Source organism: Kryptolebias marmoratus, linkage group LG2 (genome assembly GCF_001649575.2).
Source record: "Kryptolebias marmoratus isolate JLee-2015 linkage group LG2, ASM164957v2, whole genome shotgun sequence".
Lineage (NCBI taxonomy): Eukaryota > Metazoa > Chordata > Actinopteri > Cyprinodontiformes > Rivulidae > Kryptolebias > Kryptolebias marmoratus.
Genome location: NC_051431.1, coordinates 34,554,536 through 34,574,980, shown reverse-complemented (window position 1 = coordinate 34,574,980; position 20,445 = coordinate 34,554,536). Strand labels below are relative to the sequence as shown.

Genomic DNA, 20,445 nt, shown 5'->3' with positions numbered 1-20,445 from the left:
GGCAACATTTAACTAAATTTACATCTACTTATTTTTGTAATTAATTGTTTTAATGGTACTTGTAGTGTGTGTGTTTAATTGATTTAGTTGTAAGTTTTTTAGAGATGTGAAACACGGGTGGTAAATAAGCTGTTGTTATTTTCTGCTTGAGAGTTAAGTATATAAAGTGAGAATGTTGAATTGAATTTATATTGATTTATTTAAAAATAAGAAAGTAGTAAAAGTTTTACATCAACCTACTCCTTTACATACAGATAACTTTTTTATGTGGGCCAAAATGAATGACTGAATGAATGAATGAATTCCCAGACGACCGATTAATCGATTAATCGAGAAAATAATCGCCCGATTAATCGATTATTGAAATTATCGTTAGTTGCAGCCCTAAATGGCAGTCTGCCCCAGGGCGGCTGTGGCTACACCATCAGTGTGTGAATGTGTGGATGAATGGGTGAATGACTGATTGTAGTGAAGCGCTTTGGGGTCCTTGGATTAGATAAACCATCATCTCACCTTTACAGATTAAAAGATCTCTTGTTTCTGCAGCCATTGTCATTATTATAGGACATTATCATTTCCACTGTGTAGAGCAGCGGTGTGAAAGCTTTCTGTCAGTCTGTTACTCAGCTGTTTCATCCATCTTTAATAGTGGACACTTTAAAGCTCCCCTCTACAGTAAATTGCAACACGATCAGTTGGAGCCTTCCTGTGTTGAGTTTACATGTTTTCCCATGGCATATGTGGGTTTTCTCCAGGTTCTCCAGTATCCTCCCACTGACCAAAAACACACATTACTGGTAAGTAAATTGTCCCTAGGTATGAATAGTTGCTTGTCTCATTTGTCTCTTTGTGTCCCTGTGACTTGGGACTAGAGCTGGGCATTAAGTCTTGAGAATTGACTGGAACTGAGACTAACATGCCAATTATCCCAGAATTGTTCAAATTTTTTAATTTCAACACCTGGAAGAAGCAGCAGCAGAACAACAACAAAGAAGAGTCCGCAGAAAGTCTCCTAGGTGCGTCCTAGTCACATGACCAATTTAAATCACTCTAGCGGGGAAAGATGTGCCCTCTCCCAGACTGTTTCAATTTCTGTCAAATATACAGACTACAAACTATACGCCAGTTTTTTTTTAATTGTGTTGATAGGCCAAGTAAAACCAGTTATGATAAATAATTCAAGCCACATCTTTTTCTGAAAACCATCATATTTGAAGCGTTATAGAGAGGCAGCAGCAAAGATGGAGAGTCTCAGGAGAAAACAGCCCGTCCTCCATCTGATCTCACCCCCAACCCCGTTGAATGAAAACAGAAAAACACAAACTCCTCTCCAATCTGATTGAGGCCCAAAGTTATTAGTCAGACGCCAAAAAAATCTACAGGAAGAAGAAGAAAGAGGCGCAAAAAATGAAGGAAGTTTGGCGGTGACAAAAAAAGAAAAAAGAAACTGCAAGTACGGGAGTGAGTAATGAGATTTGTGATATGTAGCATGTTTGTATTTTGTAGTTAGGCTATCAGGGTTTCCCCCAGCGTATTACAAGCCTGGTGGGCCACCAGGCTACGCTCCGCTTGTTTATTATAAATACGTGATTTTTTTTTTTTTTTTAAAAACACTTTTTTCCACCCGCACCCCGAAAACCACTACCTTTATCTACCTCACCGCGCGAGGGTGCGGACGCCAACAATGACACAATCACGCTGTCCCCGCCCCTGCGTGAAGGTCCCGCCTGGTGTCGTGTTGTGCCCCTTTTGTAACTTAGGGCGGAAAGCGTGCCACGCTCAATTCAACCATTTTTGCTGCATTTCCACTGGTTACGTAGCGTACTGCCCCTTTCTTTTGGGAGAATACTGCAGTGATGTAAGCGCCAAGTATAAACGCCCCCACCTCGCTCAGGACCGCGCTCTGTTCACGGAGCCCTGCGTGACTCTAATGAGCCCTGAGGCCGAGCCTCCTTCAGCTACCTGGAGTTAGCAGGTCGCTGGAGCCACAGTAATAAACATGGAACGAGCGGGTTTAACCAAAAATGGTTAGTTGAGCCGAAATTCAGCAGGTGGCTTTACAAGACTGAATATGGTAAGCATGTTTTGAACTTGTTTCTCAGAGTTCTCTGTTGTTATTTATTGGCCTGGAAGTGAGACATGTGTTGGTGCTTTGTTTGCACTTTTTCATTTATGTTAATTTAATTTATTTGTAAATGTGACTTAAATTCGGATTCAAATTTGGTGCAAACAATTAGTATTTATTTTAATTGTATTTTTGTTTTTAAAAGTATTTTAAAAAGGTCCTTTTTGTCAAACTGTAGTTGTGTAAATATTTGACACAACTTACAATATCACATAATAAATAGCCATATTTTCAACTTTCCTGTCAACTTTAATCTTTTTTTTTTTTTTGCTAAATCAGTCGGCCGGCGAATGGCCACCTACCACCAGGCTTAGCCTCTTTTCTGGGGGAAACCCTGGGCTATACTGTGGTGTATTTGATGTTAAGTTTAGTCAGTTTTAGTGTGTTTCAGTCAAGGAAGCAATTGTTGAACATGGAGCGCCAGCTTCTGTTTGGAGGCTTGAACCCAGAGATGATGGCCTCAGCTTAGCACTGCACTGCAGTCAGGTAAGTAAAACAATAAAATATAATATTGGTCTTATACCAACTTTGAGGCAACTAATAAGTTATACTCAACCTAAAACGGTGGGTCAACTCAAATGCAAGTACCCAGCTAACGTTAACCCATGTATTTTTTAGTTTTGCTAACGTTAGTCAGTCAGACTCCATTCACCATAGTGTCCAAGGGAAAGATGTTGGTGTAAATATCTGAAGAGTGACAAAGAAAGGTTACAGTATATATTGTCTCTTAAAAGAATCGGAATCGAGATTCATTAGGAACCGGAATCGGCGCCGGAATCGTTCAAATTCAAACGATGCCCACCCCTACTTGGGACCTGTCCAGGGTGTACTTTGTCTCTTGCACAATGACTGTTGGTGAAAGGCAACAGCTCTGCAACTCTGCACAGAAAAGTGGGTCAAGAAAATGGATGGATGGATAGCTTGTATTAATTATTTAATTAATTGATTATAGTTCTCAGAGTAATTAATTAAAAAATAAAATAAAACTGGTATTGGCAGAGCTGTACAAATATCAAAAATTGGCCCACAAAACTGGAATCAATGCATCTCTAGTTATTACACACAAAGATACCTCAAACTGGCCCCAAATTTTACCATTTGACTCCATCAGTCTTAAATTTTCTATTTTTTTTCGGGAAGGATGCCTGCTGATACCAGGCAGAGTTTTCGGATTCCTCACTAACACACTGGATTCAGCCATGTTTGCTTACTTACACAGACAACAGCCACACTAACATAGGTCAATCAATCAAAAATCAAGCATTTACAACTCATGGTTTTCGGCAGAGTGTTTGTTTACATTGAGTGTGGACCTGCATTTTAGAACTGCAAATAAATATATCTGGGAAATTACTGAAGTAAACTCTTTGAAAGGGTACCAGTTGACATAGTTTGAGAAAACCTTTTTTTGGTTTTCGAGTTTGTTTTTTAAAAACAAGATAAAAGTATGGGCAAGAATTTGATTATCTTCACACACAAATCACTAAGTACAAAGTAAATTTCTCTTTGTGTTAATTTTGCAGAATAAATCAAACGGACCACTTGAAATGTCGTGCCAAGCTTGGAATGAAGGAGTGCGCAGATTGATACAATAATCGATAATATAAACACTTCCGTTGTATTGGATCGATACATTAGTTTGTTATGAAGACTGTTTTACAGTGTATCATTCTCTGCTTCTGGCCATTTTTTTGTAAATCCAGTTAGTGCAATATATGTTTTTTAAATTTGAAACTGTCTAGAATCTGTCCTTTAAAGTTTTAAAATGCAAATAATTGGCTAATTAACAATGGAAAGCAAAAATTGGTCATTTAATAGTCATGAAAATATCTTTAGATTTAGCATATAAATGATAAACGTGACACACTGATCTCTCTTATGTGAAACTATACAGGCTCCTCTTAGAAGTTTAAAGTACCATATTTTCCACGCTATAGGACGCACTGGATTATAAGACACATTAAGCGAAACAAAACAACTCCGTCTTATTCGGAGAATACTGCACCGACATAAGCATCAAGTATAAACACCTACCTACAGCGCTCGCTCAGGTCCGTGCAACGTGCACAGAGCCCTGCGTGACTATAACTGAGCCTTAATGCTGCAAGCGGTGCAGCTTTGTAGTTTACCAAAGTCGTACTAAAACATCACCATTTCTTATATATATAAGGCCCTCCAGATTATAAGGCAGAGCGCCTTACTGTCGTTTTTGGAGAAAATTGAAGGCTGGACATTGAAAATTAAAGTGCGCCGTATAGTCCGGAAAATACGGTATCAGATTGGATCGATGTTGGTGATACTGGCATCCAAATTTTGCAGCGTGGCACACCACCAGTTCCTACCTTGTTCATTGCGCCGTGTTGTTGGCCTCTTGATCCAACTTGCCCCCCAGCTCCTTGCTGCTGTAGAGTGTCAGCCAACAGGTTGCTGCCTCCAGCCATCCCCTGATTACCAAAGCCCATCCTGGGGGAGCCATTCATCACCTGGTTCCCAATCATCCCTGACTGCTGCTGTCCATTATTAGCTTTCTGCTGCACACCAATCATAGCCCTGTTACCCATCATTCCACTGTGTTGCTGCATCATGTTGGCCTGCTGCTGGGGGGAGAGGTGCTGCTGCTGTCCCTGGCCCATCATTTGCTGAGGCCCTTGACCTGAGGATGCCTTCATGTTCGCCAAATGTTGCCCTATGGCTGCAGGGCCCCCTGGGCTGCTCATGGCTCCTTGATGCCCTTGTTGACTTGAGGTGGTTGGCCCTGTTCGCAAAAGTTCAGACAGCTGTTTGTGCTTGGCCACAGCATCTTGGCCTCCGCCAACACTCCCAGGACCCCCTCCAGGACCAAGCCCAAGACCCATTCCTCCTGCTGCTGCATTACCACCTCCAGCACCCAACCCTGCGGGTCCTCCTCCCAAACCGGTGTGCAGATGCAACTGGTTGAGGTCACCCCCATTGACCAGACCTGGTTCATTAGGGATGATGAGCTCATCTGGGAGGTCGTGCTCCAAGTCAAACAGTGAACCAAAATCTGAAATGAAGAAATGCAAAGTTTAGAAAAGACGATAATGTGAGATGGAAGCCAAAGCTTAAAAAGGGCAAAAGGATGGCAAACAGTCAAAGACACGTTTAGGTGGTATGATCCTAATATTTGAAAAAAAAAAAAATAATAATAGGGCTATTAAGTGGTATACAACCAGTGGTTACCAAACAGAAAAAACAAACAAACATAACAATAAGAACGTTTACAAGCCAGTCCAAAGTTAGCGGTGAACTTTTAATACTTTTAACGTTCAAAAAGGAGAAACCAACATTAAACAGAGGAGGAGGTCTCAGATTCCAGCTTTCAAAAACATATAATGGAGCTTTAGGCCTGATCCCCAGTCAGTTTCACTCCAATCAACACCTGCACTCATGTGACCAGAGTGGCCCATCAGTGAGTCAGACAAACAAGGACCCTAACGAGCCTCTATTGTTAGGAGAGTGAGAACAATTTGAAAGCAATCCAGCTTACATCACATCTCAGCTTTAAAAGCTCAACTCCACACTCTCTATTTCTGAATTGAGAAAGCTCCTCGGATGAGAAGCGAAACGTCTTCAACTACAGAATAGAAGTCCAGTTGTTTTTGTTTTTTAACCTTTTTTGAATTTGTATCCTGTTGAAGGACCCCTGAGCTGGAGCTTTCTGACACTGGGCAGTATGCTTCGCTCCAGGATATCTTGATAGTCTTTATATGGTTTTCTTGGCTCTTTTTCTACCATCTAAACTACCCAACTGATCAACCTGGGGTTGCATTTCTACTTGCATCCACATCCTGGGAGTCTCTTTAAGGGGACCAACAAATCTGTCCTAACTATTGCAACATATCTTAGGATAATAAACAACTAATCATTTATTTTCTCATTTTTATTTAATATTTCATCTACAAAAGGCCTGTAGATAAACATTAGACAATTGCTTTTAACTGAATCAATCTTCTCAGTAAATGAAGCATTGTTTCAATGGGCTGTAAGAACAACTAATTTGCATAAGTATATATTAAGTGATCAGTTAGCAGAAAATTAATCAAATCAAATCAAATTTGAGGACATATTCAGAGGACCAAAGGACATGCTGATTCAGTGAACAAAAAGAAATGTATTTTTCTTACATCATTTAGCTTTCAGATTCTGAGATTCTGGGTTGTTTCTGGACAAGTTAATCCATGTAGTTCCTTTTGAATAAGCCCTGATGTTTATCAGAGCAAACTACAGACACCTGTCATTTAAACAATCACATTGCACAAGTTACCCATATTCACAGCTGCGTGCTTTTACTTTAGTTTTTCAAACCAGCTTTTGTAGCAAACATCCTGCAACCCAAAGCCACATGTACCTTGAAAATGATATCAATGTTTTAATGCAAAATGACGAGGACATGAAAGATTCTAAATAGGTTTAAAAATGTCAAATACTGATTATTATTTATTGTTAATATTGTTGAGGAATGCAGAAGACGGAAGTGCAGTGCCCCAACAGTTTTTAGTGCGCACACACTAGAGACACAAGAACAAGATGGCTGACCAAGACATAAACAGCTCTTTCTGCATTGAAAGCCAGTGTTGGGATGTACTTCAGCTTCTATGATGTTGAAATGAAAAATAATGTTGACAAGAGCCACACTATATTCAAGTTGTATCTGTATCCACCCAGGTTGAGTGGAATTTGCTTCCACTGCTAAGAGAGGACCATTGAGCAAGCGACATTTCAATCAAACTTGGAAAAGTTCAGTGTAGCTTTTAATGTGAAGGATTCAAGCCCACATTCGGTCACTGAAAACTAGGGCTTGTGTACCATGTTTCCCACTTTGGAGCCATTCCCATCCTCTACTACAGGGCCAAAAACAAAGTGGTAAAACAATAAAGTAGGTAAAATAATTCTAACATGATGCATTGACATTCATCACTGTACGCGTACTCAGCATTTGGACTACTCTTTTTGAGCATTTAGTTCCCCAAAACTGTTTGAAAATGCAAGATAATTTATTTATTTTACATCAGAGATTCTATGCTTGGGATTTTGTTTGAGGTGCTATGCACTGAGATGCATCAGTAATGATTTTATAATCGTGGGGTGACTAAAGGTTCCCACCCCTACTTGGGAACAGTAAATCTGGAAGCAATAAATTGCATCTCCATACTGATGGGTTTTCTTGACAGCACTGCAGCAGACTCAAAACATACCATGCCACCGAAAAAAAAAAAAACTTGTGCATCGTCTGGACTATTTATCAATCGACTGACAACTTAGTGCTACACAGAAAGCACAAGATGCGACAGAAAGATGTGAAAAATGTTATTTCAGTGATGAGGAAGCTTGTTAACTAAGCTCGACCCTCCTGGCTAATAGATGAGTGTTTTGACATGACACCGACTCTCCGGGTTGTCTTCTTAGGCCGTTATAGCTGCTGCCACACGCCATCAACCAAAAGAAAATACCAACAAGGTTTATTTGAGCTTAACAATCACTCAGACCCGTGGGCCTAAATTTAGCTCGTCCACACGGTTCAGCAGCCTTTGATTTCGCCAACGTTATCAACGGCAGCACGTTTGAAAAAAAAAAAAAAAACGGCAAAACGGGATTCCTTCAGTCGCTGATAGCCTCGAAACCTCGTAAAGGGGTCTGTTCGTGGATGCCTGACAGCGTGATGCAGCTGAAAGGCATTAAAAAAACTTAGAACGAAGTTGTATTGTGACCGAGCACATATTCAAACCAGACTGAAGTAGCCATTATTAGACACGGACGGGACCGTCAGTTGTGAACTCAGCTAGCTTCACAGCTAACAACTACCTCCGGTGTTGTGTCGAAAAAAGCACCCCTGAATAGCGAAGCCCGTTCGAAGTGGCACGCTGGTTTGAGTTGTTGTTTTACGGCCATTAGGAACACATTCATCGACAGATTTTTATTCTTTTTACATAGGTATCTATACACAGGTAGGACCCTAATTTTACGACAGGCAGGGCTGCCAGGTAGTACATATCTTTGGCTCTAAAGATAAACGGTTTCATTGATATTATGACATTAGTTAGGGAATTAATATTGGTAGATTATGTTAATTTTGTGGTTGCAACTTTCCTGGTCTGACTATTTTGCCATAAAATCACACATTAATGGTTTTATATTCTAACCTTGTTTTTCAAAGTACAGAAGTCGGTTTATCAATTTTGGCTTTTATTCGACTGGAGATAACAGCCTTTAAATGAGCCTACCATAACGGAGGAGCTTCTCACGGCAGGGTGCTTTTTTTCGGCACAACACCGGCTAAAATGGCTGTTAGCTCACATGCTAACAGCCATTCCTCACGTCCGACATACACACGCTAACATTAGCAACCCACAACAAAAACAGAGGAACGATTCTTCTGTCTTTGGCCCATTAGAAGCAAACAAGCCAGCGAAAGACGATACAAAGTAAACGAATATCGTCGATAGAAACGATACCATGATCAACACTTACCGTCGCTGGCGGAGGCGGAAAGTGCCGGAGAGGAGAGTTTAGGCCTCTTGGCTGAAGGCGGGCCAGAGTCCAGAACGTTCTCGGCCATATTTTTTCGTAATAAAAATATATAAAGTCTCCACCGTTGCAGACGTCTTACGCCCCTAGAAGCTCATTCCTTTTCGTTTACTACACTGCGACTTTTCCCCCTCCTTTCGGGGTACTAAGAGGGGGAAAGTCCCGAGTACAAATTGCTCCTCTTTCCCTGGGTTCGCCTCTCGATTTCAGCCTCGGCGTATATCAACCCCCCTCCTCCCTCCCTCCCTCGGCGGATTTTTTGTTCTTTATAAATTTCTGCCAGCGGAGGAGGAGGAGGGGTCGGTGAAAGTAAAGAAGAGAGAGACACACGCATCGGCTTGTCTCTAAACTTCTAGCGCCTTGTCGGATGTAAATAAACCGTCCCCGGGTGTCGCCTCCATGACTGCATCCGTCAGGACGAGGATAATGTCGGGCAGAAAAGGCTCGTTTAGCTGCGAAGTGACGGTGCCGCTGCTGGTGGCAGAGGCTCGGGGGATGCGAAGAAAACCGACGGAGTATTTTTTATTGCGAGGGGAAAAACTGTTCATTTCTTTATTTAAGCAACAACCAAGCCAATTGTTTAGCTGGAAAAACAAAATATGCATGATGTTAAACAGCATTTATCTTTAGCACGTAACTGTCTGCCCTTTATTGTCAAACCTTTAGTTTATAAATAAAAAAAAACCTTCAATATAAAACTGAATGTGCAGGGGAAAAAATGTGCATTTACAAATACGGAAAACTGTAGGATTTTTCTGAAAAGGTGTAACTTTATTCTTGATTCAGGTAAAACTGTTACCCTTATAGTTTGTATTGTTTGGTTTTACCAAAATTTTAAACGCAAAATCAGCCCTGGAGAAGTATCTAGAATCCTCCAATAATCATGTTTCTTCCCACAAAGACACACACACTCCTAAAAGAGGACAGGTTTATTTGTGGTTCCTAGAGTTTCTGAAAGTAGAACAGGAGGCAGAGCTTTCAGTTCTCAGGCTCCTCTCTTCCAGTTTCTGTCTGTGAGGCTGACACCCTGTCTGCTTTTAAGACTTTCCTTTTTGATCAGTCCTATAGTTCGGGTTGGTTTGGGTTTCCTGAGCTCTCCCTTAGTTCTGCCGCTATAGGCTTAGACCTCATTTCTTCAGTCTGTCTTTACTCTCCATGTTTATACATGCAACCATTTCTGTCACTAACCTGTTTCTCTTCCCATAGAAATTACACTTGGACCGCTTTCTCTTTGTCTCTTTTATTCGTCCTCTTAACTTCCATCCTGTCGAGGCCATTGATATGTAAGGAAATACTTGCCTCCATATGAGAAGCATGAAGTTGAAGCCAAAGTGGGTACAGGGTCCCCATGGGGTGGCTCTATTATAAGTTTTATGTCACACCATGTAAACAAGCAGGACTTTAAAAAATACACCTCAGATCATTTTTGCTGATATATATTCAAATATTATTTTTTCTAACATGATTAGCTGTAATTAGTTCTTTCTTAAAAGAAAGGTCATGTAACACAAGGCTTGTGTGCAAGGGAGCAGGTGAGACTTAAGACCCCACATTGTGAGTGTCCAGACTCTGGTTTCAAAAACACAACATGGGAGCTTCTGTAAACCGAGTCCTGCTGCCTTCAATTCAGTGTTTAACACATTTCTGTAGTTGAGGCAGATTGCCATCCTGGTTCTGCTGGAGGTTTCTTTCTGTTAAAGGGAGTTGTTCCTTCCCACTGTCGCCAATGTGCTGCTCAGGATGGAGGATTGCACCAAAGTGAATGTTTGACTCTGATGGCTAGACGAATGAATGGATGGATGTTTGTACACTGCTAAAAAAAATAAAGGCAAATCTCAAATAAAACATCCTAAATCTGAATGAATGAAATATTCTCATTGAATATTTTGTTCTGTACAAAGTTGAATGTGCTGACAACAAAAATCATCAATGGAATTCAAATTTATTAACCAATGGATGCCTGGATTTGGAGTCACGCACAAAATTAAAGTGGAAAAACACTACAGGCTGATCCAACTTTGATGTAATGTCCTTAAAACACGACAAAATGAGGCTCAGTATGGTGTGTGGCCTCCACGTGCCTGTATGATCTCCCTACAACACCTGGGCATGCTCCTGATGAGGTGGCAGATTGTCTTCTGAGGGATCTCCTCCCAGACCTGGATTAAAGCATCTGCCAACTCCTGCACAGTGTGGTGCAACGTGATGTTGGTGAATGGAGCGAGACATGATGTTCCAGATGTGCTCAATCAGATTCAGCTCTGGGGAACAAGCGGGCCAGTCCATAGTTTCAATGCCTTCATCTTGCAGGAACTGCTGACACACACCAGCCACATGAGGTCTAGCATTGTCCTGCATGAGGAGGAACCCAGGGCCAACCGCACCAGCATATGGTCTCACAAGGGGTCTGAGGATCTCATCTCGCTCTCCACACCGTCTCCAGACTCTGTCACATGTGCTCAGTGTGAACCTGCTTTCATCTGTGAAGAGCACAGGGTGCCAGTGGCAAATTGGCCAATCCTGGTGTTCTCTGGCAAATGCCAAGCGTCCTGCAGTGTTGGGCTGTAAGCACAACCCCCATCTGTGGCTGTTGGGCCCTCATACCATCCTCATGGAGTCGGTTTCTAACCGTTTGTGCAGATACATGCACATTTGTGGCCTGCTGGAGGTCATTTTGCAGGGCTCTGGCAGTGCTCCTCCTGTTCCTCCTTGCAGAAAGGTGGAGGTAGCGGTCCTGCTGCTGGGTTGTTGCCCTCCTACGGCCTCCTCCACGTCTCCTGGTGTACTGGCCTGTCTCCTGGTAGTGCCTCCAGCCTCTGGACACTACGCTGACAGACACAGCAAACCTTCTTACCACAGCTCGCTTTGATGTGCCATCCTGGATGAGCTGCACTACCTGAGCCACTTGTGTGGGTTATAGAGTCCGTCTCATGCTACCACGAGTGTGAAAGCACCACCAACATTCAAACATGACCAAAACATCAGCTAGAAAGCGTAGGTACTGAGAAGTGGTCTGTGGTCCCCACCTGCAGAACCACTCCTTTATTGAGTGGGTCTTGCTAATTGCCAATAATTTCCACCTGTTGTCTGTTCCATTTGCACAACAGCATGTGAAACTGATTGCCAATCAGTGTTGCTTCCTAAGTGGACAGTTTGCTTTCACAGAAGTTTAATTTACTTGGAGTTATATTGTGTTGTTTAAGTGTTCCCTTTATTTGTTTGAGCAGTGTGGTATTTGTACAGTGGTGTCACTGCCACATGTTTAGTATCAGAATGATGATGTCATAACTTGCTTGACCCTGGTGCTGAGTTGTGTTGAGATTTTTCACTAAAGCAGTGTCTGGCAATCCATAAAGATTTTAATGCTGCTATGCTTGGTCATCATCTCCAGATGGCACAACTAATCTCTCTGTAACAAAATGGTTGTGATCTGAGAGGTATTCTAGAAAGCGAGTTTAGTGAAAGCTCAGAAAACCTAGAGTGTATCACCACAGTAACAAATTCTGTGACATAAACCTGCTCTCTGGAAGGTCCCCTCCAACCTGAAGCAGTTGTTCCACATGAATTCTTATTTTTTATTCAATCTGATTGATTAAGGCAAAAAACTTCACATTGGGAGATGGTTTTCCAACCTAGATTGAACTTGCTCTCATTACCAGACGTTTCTTTGGTACTGAATGATATTGCTGTTTATCAGATTTGTGCATTTATCTCATTATTGTCAGGGTTTGAGAATCTTTGAGTTTACTTTTGTATTAGGTTTATTGTTTTGTGTTTTCCCTGTGTTTAGTTTATTCCCCAGTGTTTAATATGTTTTCTTTTGTGGTTCTGCTCCTTGTGTTCCTTGTAGATCACTCACTCTCCCTCAGTGGGCCTCAACCACCCACACCTGTCCCTTGTTTGTAATGGTAAATAGTAAATGGCTTGCACTTGTATAGCGCTTTATCTAGTCCAAGGACCCCAAAGCGCTTCACACTACAATCATTCACCCATTCACACACTGATGGCAGTAAGCTACATTGTAGCCACAGCTGCTCTGGGGCGCCACCAAACCCTCTGTCCACCACCAGCAGGCAAGGCAGGTCAAGTGTTTTGCCCAAGGACACAACGGCTGAGACTGACGGAGCGGGGGCTCGAACCAGCAACCCTCCGGTTACAGAACGAACCCTTAATCAGTAATCAGTCCCCCTCTGCCTTTAAATCCCAGTCTTCTTCCTTACTTCCTCACTGGATCAGTGTCACTCTCATGTGCTGTCCGGTTATCCTTGTGACTCGCCTCTCGTGTTCCTTGCAATCTGGCTTTTGTAAGTTTTTGTTATTTAGTTTGTATTGCTGCCACGCCAGCCTTTTGTTTTTATTTGTATTTTTGATCATTTAGTTTTTCTTTTGGAGCTCTTTGAGTGTCTGCATTTTGGGTCCAATCTATTATCCACTAACCTGACAATTATTCTCCGACTACATATACTGTATCGATTTCAGCACACCGGATGGTTGCTCTCATCAGAACATAGTCTGTTCATCATGCTAAAATATCATTTTCAGAAATTAATTTGCTGAATGGAGTGACAGTTTCCAGTTTCCTCCCACTGACCAAAAACATGCATACAACTCTAAGTTGTCTCCAGGTGTGAGTGAGACCACGAATGCTTCTTTGTCTTGTTCATCTCTACATGTCCCTGTGATGGACTGGACACCTGTCCAGCATGTACACCAGCTCTCGCTCCATGACTGCTGCAGATAGCCAGAGAGGAAAAAGCCAGAATTTTTAAATTCTCCATCTCTAAGCTTCAAAATGATACACAGTTTGTTGAAATTTGGTGGTTTATCACATGGCTAGCAACAACTAGTTATGTTTATAAGTGTGCTGATTTAAAAACTTGATTTTTATTGGTCTGGAGTGATGACATCAGGAATTACAGCCCTGTTTTGTTTTTGTTTTTTTTAAAAAAAGGGAATTTCGAAGCTTCAGAGTGATGTCAATCATTATACAAATGGTCAATGTCAAAGGAAATTAAAGGGATTGGAATCAAAAGGGTTATTTCTGAAGCCATATCTGTTTGTAAATTTTAATTTAAAAGTAGATTAGAAAGAATATATGCTATTTTAGTTACTGAGATCACAGATGGTGTTTATATGGAGTTACTTATGGCAAAAATCAATATTTTCCCCTTTTTTGTAAGACAGTCTGTGCTCATTCCGACTCATTTTGCCAGAATGTTCTTTATTCCTCACAGGCCTGAAAATGCAGCAGTTTGAATTTGAGATTCTCATCCAACAATGACCTTTCACCTGTAAAACGTCACCCACTTTAAATGTGATAGAATTTTAGCTCCACTTTCCTGATTCTGCAGTTCAAAATACAAAATGTTGTTTTCTGTTTTAGCATTAAAGAGATGCTGTCTATATATAGAGCACAATGTTGATAATAACTCAATAATTCTGACAAAGAATAATTGGTGTTCATCAGTGTTTAGTGGGTATTTTATAAAAGTCCCACAAGTATAAAACAACATCTGCCCAAAGGCAGGTAGGGAAGTAAAATGCAGAATTCTTTTTATAAGCTCATAAATTCAAGTACTATTTAAAGAATAAATTGTGTTAGAATCAAACTTGTCATCACCAAGCATCCTTTTTTGTTTTATTTAAGCAACTTCTGAAAATCAAAATGATGAACTATGAAACCATTTTAGAGAATTCCCATTTACACTAACATGTCTTCCTGTAAAAATGTATTTTTTCCAAATCAACATGTCGAGGCTAATGAGCTTGTTTTTTTCTTTGTTGTTGTTTTTTTAATAGGAATGTGGCTCATTTGTTTTCTTTATTTATTTGACTCAATTTAACACACAAAAAAATAAAACTATTGGTAATAACAGCTTACATGAATCAAGGCTCTGAGGCAATCTAAAGAGTTTAGCTGAGATGTGACGTCATCATCGCCTCCATTCAGTTTAACTTTGTATTTATTTATTTATTTATTTTGTGAATGTTATGGTGAATGAGATATCACAGCTCCATTGATGATGGCTTTGTATTTTTTGTTTGGAAATGCTGTTTCAGCAGTCACAATATTGGTTTCCTGATTTTCTTTTTCAGGTTTTGTGAAATCCAAATACTTGTAAACACTTTGTGCCTTTCATTTATCAAAATGTTCAGCTCATTTAGCTTTCAGCTAGCCTTTTGCTAATATTAGATTTTAGCTAAAACGTTGCTGTTTTACCAAGCATTTGCTTATTTTAGCTAGCCTTTTTATACTTTTAGTTTTTAGCTAAGCCTTTTCTGCTTTTACCTAGTGTTTTGCTGCTTTTAGCTTCTATCTATAATTAGTTACTTTTAGCTTTTTGTTAACCTTTTGTTGTTTTTAGCTAAGCTATTGCAGCTTTTAGTTTCTACGTAGCTATTTGCTACTTTTAGCTTCTTATTTACAATTTCATGTTTAGCTAGCCTTTTGCTGCTTTTAGTTTTAGTTAGCATTTGCTACTTTTAGCTTCTAGCTACAATCTGCTACTTTTAGGAAGCATTTTGACACTTTTATATTCTAGCTAGTCTTTCGATATACTTAGTTAGACTTTTGCTACTTTAGCTTGTAGCTTTCATTGTAACTTATTTTTAGGATTTAGCTACCCTTTTATTACATTTAGTTTTAACCTAGCTTTTTGCTACTTTTAGCTTTTATATAGCATTTTGCTACTTTTAGCTAGCATTTAGCTACAGACCCATCAGACCAGGAAATGTTTTGACAATCTCTTACTGTCCAATTTCAGTGATCCTATGTGAAGTGTAGCCTCAGTTTGCTGTTTTTTTGCTGCTGTAGTCCATCTGCTTCCAGGTTCGACATGTTGTGTTCAGAGATGGTTTTCTGCTGACCTTTCTTACCAACAAGTGGTTATTTGTGCTACTGTTGCCTTTCTGTCATCTCCAACCAGTCTGCTCATTCTCCTCTGACCTCTGACATTAGCAAGATCTTTTTGTCCGCACAAATGATGCTCACTGGATATTTTCTATTTTCCTTGGACCATTCTCTCCAAACACACGAGGGTCGTGTGTAAAAATTTCAGAAGATCAGCAGTTTCTATAATACATAGCTTGTTTGGCAGTAACAACCATGCCACATTCAAAGTCACTTCAAATCTCCATTCTGATGTCTGGTTTAAATTCTAGCAAGTCGCCTTCAGCACATCTACATATCTGGCATGGAAATGCTGCCATGTGATTGGTTGATTAGCTATTTGTGTTAACAAGCAACTGAACAACTGTACCTAATAAAGTGGCCGGTGAGTGTCTTCAGTACATTTACAAATTATGGAGAAAAAAATCATTTATTTATCGCTGCCATTGAGTGCATAAGGCTGATCATGTTTTTGCTTGTGAAAAACATGAATTTCTGGGTTAATGTGTACCCCATCTCTCACACAATGATCACTGGAAATAGGCACCAGCTCCACAACTCTGCACAAAAAAGCAGGTAAAAAATATGAATAGCTGGATGAATTGTAGATAGCTCTTCGAGCAACCTCAGTTTGACTCTGATCAAACAAGCTAAAGGCGAGTCTGAGTGCACCTGAGACCACAGTGAATTACTTTAATCTTAATAACAACTTGTTTATTTAAAAGTTCATAGCAGCTCAAGTGAACACTACTTTATAAACCTTTACACTGCTGTCAGTTTTGTCTTTCGTGATTACAGCATAAGTATTATAATATATTTCTGCCAGACATGGTCCCTGTTGCACTAAAAGTGCTACAGCTAGCTGCTCCTGCTGCTGCTATTGCACTTGCAAAAAAAAACACAGAACTCTATGTAAGTAACTGTTTCTATATCTGTGGAGACCATTCATCTCTCTTCTACTCATTCCTGCTTGTTGTCTTATGTTGTGGGTTTTCAACAGATACTGTGAAGAATGTTTAAGATTTTTTAAAATAGGGTTACATGGAAACACTGAGCTCTCTTCAGGTTAAGCTTTTTGTAGACACTTTTACTTGAAATCTCATGTTTCTGTGCACCTCTCATAGCTCATGATCATAGGTTAGGTTAAGTTAAGCTAAGTTAGGGTTGAGAGATAAATTGACAACTTAACTTCAGTCTTTGGCTCTACTGTCTCTGCCCCAATCCCCTTACCACTCCATTTCTCCCTCACTCATGGACAAGACCCTTCTATTTTACTTTACTTCTGGACTTTACAGAAACTTACAGAATATGCATGATGTACATTTAGTAAATGTAGACTTTAATTTAGGTTTAACAACAGCTCGAGAGAGACGAGACCAGGGGAGATCAACACAGGACAAACATAAAACAAAGTTAGCTGCAGTCTCCCATCAAGGTCTTCCTCTCCGTTTGTTACGAAATAAGAGTCTCAAAATATGGCTGGATGCTCCAAATGCTGGCACTGCAACAACCTCATCCTGTTCAAAGTTTCTGGACAATCTACTGTAAGGACTAAGAGAAATAAAGTTTGTTAAACCATTTTGACCAATTTTCTTAGTAAACAAATATACACATAAATACCCATCAACTTTCAATTTCCACATTACAAATGATTTCACAATCAAAACTTTTTTCTGGATAAAACACTTGTTTTCATTCCACGAGTCTCAGAAATAATAAACAACCTGTCTCTACGCATTGGATTGTTCAAGACTGAAAGCTTGGAATATAAACACTTATCCAGGGTGGGACCAAGAACCAGCTAGGGCAGAATGAATTTTGAGAGAGAACAGTTACTATTAGATGATGGTAGGTCAGAGGTCATATAAGGAGAAGGTCCCTCATGCTCCAGACATGAATGTTTCAGGCAGAAGATACCCAGTGTGCGAGAGTAGAAACAAAGGAAAAAGCCCCTGCAGGGCATGTACCACAGGCAGATTGAGGAAGTGGCTGATGTCAACAAATCCTTCTAGTGGCTACAAAGGGTGTCAGGATTCAGACTGTACCCAAGTGAGCAGTTCGGCAACAGACAGACGCGGAAACCAGAACATAATGGTAAGTGAATTTATTTACAGTGAACAGAATATTTACAGGTGGGAACCGGAGCCAGGACCTGAGGAGTAGAGAATGTCGTGAGTAAGGAGTTTGTAGTGTCCAGTGTTTGTGCTATACAGGAATGAGTCCAGAACACGGAGGAGAAGACGAGGTAAGTCCTTTCACAGCAGAGGTCCGGTGGAGGTTCCAGTGAGCGGCGTTAAGGTGAGGTGAGTCTTTTCTGAATGAAGGTGGAGTGGCGATTCAGAAGACAGCAGGTAGGTTTCGTGATCCAGGTGGCAGCAGGAGCAGGAACAGGCAGGTACAGTTGTGCAGGTGAGTACTTAACTAGACAGCGGGTACTTGGATGCAGACCAGACTGGTTCCAGATGGACAGGTAATCCTGAACACAGGTTTGTGGAACAAAATCAAGAACTAGAATCACAACAAGGAGTTTACAAAAACACAGCGCGGTTTCTCAGAGGCTCTGCACTTTACCACATGGTAAACAATGCTCCAGCACTGGTCTGGTTCCCACTGCAGCCTTAAGTACTCCTCCAGTTCTGATCAGCCTGATCCATTACAGGTGTGAGAGGAGTGGTGACGAGGCGTCAATCACCTGCCCAGGAAACGCCTACCAGGAAGCACTCGCACACACAAAAACCACCAATCACCACAAAGGGCTGGACTGAAAGACAGCACAGAGGCACTAATCATGGCAGCACAGGAGCAATAGAGGCCGGGGTCTATCATACCAGACAGGACCCAAGATGGAGGCTGTGTAAAGATGGCCCTGAGACAGTCCAGCACATAACAGCAGGATGTAAGATGCAGGCATGCAAAGCATACATGGAACGCCATAACCAAGTGGCTGGAATAGTGTAGAGGAACATCTGTGGCAAGTATGGACTGGAGGTCCTACATTCTCCACCAAGAGTGGTGGAGAGTGGCAGGGCCCAGATAATGTGGGACTTCTAGATCCAGAGTGGCAAACAAGTGATGCCTAACCAAACAGACATTGTAGTGGTCGACAAGCTACTGAAGAAAGCAGTGGTGATAGATGTACCAATCTCAAGTGACTGTGACATCAGGAAGAAGTTCCATCAGAAGCTGGAGAAATACCAAGGACTGAAAGAGGAAATAGAAGAGTTATGGAGAGTCGAGTCCTCAGTGGTACCAGTGGTCATCGGAGCACTCGGTGTTGTGACCCCCAAACTGGAAAAGTGGCTCCAACAGATCCCAGGAACAACCTCAGAGGTCTCTGTCAGGAAGAGCACAGTCCTACGAACAGCTAGGATAATGCCTAGAACCCTTCAGCACCAAGGCCTTTGGTAGAGGACCCGCACTTAAATTGAAATTGAACTGTAGACAATGTAGACAAAGGAGTGAGCTCAAAGCTTTTACTGGTGGCTAGTTTGATTATTTTCTCCAGGTGAACCATGAAAATGATTGTTTGTAATACATGATGCACAAACAATTTACAGGAGATATTTTTAGTGGGTAGTGGGCTGGAAGTCAACCATTTTGAGTTGGTATGTTACATTGGCTCTACTAGAATATTTTTTTAATATTTAATGAGTATTTTAATATTTATAATCATGATATTAAAGACTAGTTTTAAGGTTTTCCTTGTCAAAAAAGCCTTCACCATTTTATCTGGGTTCATGGGGTACATTTAACAGATGTAACATCCAAGAGGTTAAATTTGGTGTTTTTATGAATGTCCATAACATTGACTACTGTACAAATAACATTCTCCTTTCAGCCAAACATTACATACACAGATGTTGCTTCTTTAAAACCATTCCTAACTTTATACAGTGGAAGAGTGAGTTACATTTTTTTATATGTCCTTATTTTTTCTGATGTCAAAAAATGATTTTAAGTTTTGAAAACATTTGTAATCTAATATATTGCCCTTGATTTTTTTTTATATACAATACGCCCCTGTAAGTTTTCGATCCATTTTGTTTGTTTGTTTGTTCTTTGTAACTTTGTGTGAACACATAATGTATTTGTTATGGTGCCTTTTTATGTTGATTGTATACGTTTATAATAATAAAATAATAAGAAAAAAGAAAAGGCTCCAGCCTTCCGGGTTAGAGGACACCCCCACACCAGCAGGGGGCGGTAATGAAACGTAACACCTACGTCACAGCAGTAAAAGCTGTTGACAGCACGAACGTGTGAAGATGACAGCTCCCATCTAGATCAGTTTAGGTCGGTGAATTATTTTTATTAAATGTCTTAAAGTTGTTAGAACCACTAAGTAACAAGGTAATGTATTGCGGAGCTTACTGCTGCTTTGTAATTGATAAAATGTGCTTTTAGCGCTGCTAGCTTACTCAGTTTGTCTGTTAGCTGGTCAGAAATTAGCTTTTAGAGAGAATTTAACCGCTGTTATATAATATTTCAAATATCTGTTTTATTCACTGCTTTAAATGTGATGTGTGCTAACGGAATGTAATTCGGTCCCATCCAGTAGGAGCTTTCTACACGATAAAAAAAAAGTTGTTTTATTTTCTGAGATTGTTTTTATATGATCGCCCGCCACCGATAAATTAAGGCAGACTGCTGTTTTCCCCGTCAGCCTGTTAGCAAAAAGTCTCATGAAATTTGGACAAATTTTAAGAAGACTTAGAAAATATTCACTGTACATCGACCACTTATTAACTTTTGAAGCCAACCCAATTCAAGATGTCCGCCACAGTTAACACACAAATAAAATTAACTCCGTCAGTTTACAGATATTGTGCTAAATTTTGGCGTGGTAGTAACTACGAGTCATTTACAACACCCCCCCCCCCCCCCC

The 20,445-nt window shown here is 40.6% G+C and overlaps 2 protein-coding genes across 7 annotated transcripts in view; one reads left to right on the top strand and one right to left on the bottom strand.

Annotated features, from left to right (window-relative positions):
- The window catches only part of ep300a (E1A binding protein p300 a), a 42,367-nt gene extending 33,292 nt beyond the window's left edge, over positions 1-9,075 (bottom strand). For all 3 annotated transcript variants that reach the window (XM_017440323.3, XM_017440325.3, XM_017440324.3), the window contains exons 1-2: positions 8,615-9,075; positions 4,468-5,150 (exon numbers count right to left, since the gene is read on the bottom strand). In XM_017440323.3, the coding sequence (XP_017295812.1) occupies positions 4,468-5,150; positions 8,615-8,702 (771 nt within the window). In that variant the 5' untranslated portion in view covers positions 8,703-9,075. The remainder of the gene's footprint in view (positions 1-4,467; positions 5,151-8,614) is intronic.
- A 10,677-nt stretch (positions 9,076-19,752) lies between these two features.
- l3mbtl2 (L3MBTL histone methyl-lysine binding protein 2) overlaps positions 19,753-20,445 on the top strand; it is a 36,539-nt gene continuing 35,846 nt past the window's right edge. For 3 of the 4 annotated variants that reach the window (XM_037981758.1, XM_037981760.1, XM_037981763.1), the window contains exon 1: positions 19,779-19,910. The gene's annotated coding sequence lies outside the window, so the exon portion shown is untranslated. Of the gene's footprint in view, positions 19,911-20,445 lie in introns of all 4 variants that reach the window. The other variant, XM_037981759.1, reaches the window with a different exon arrangement.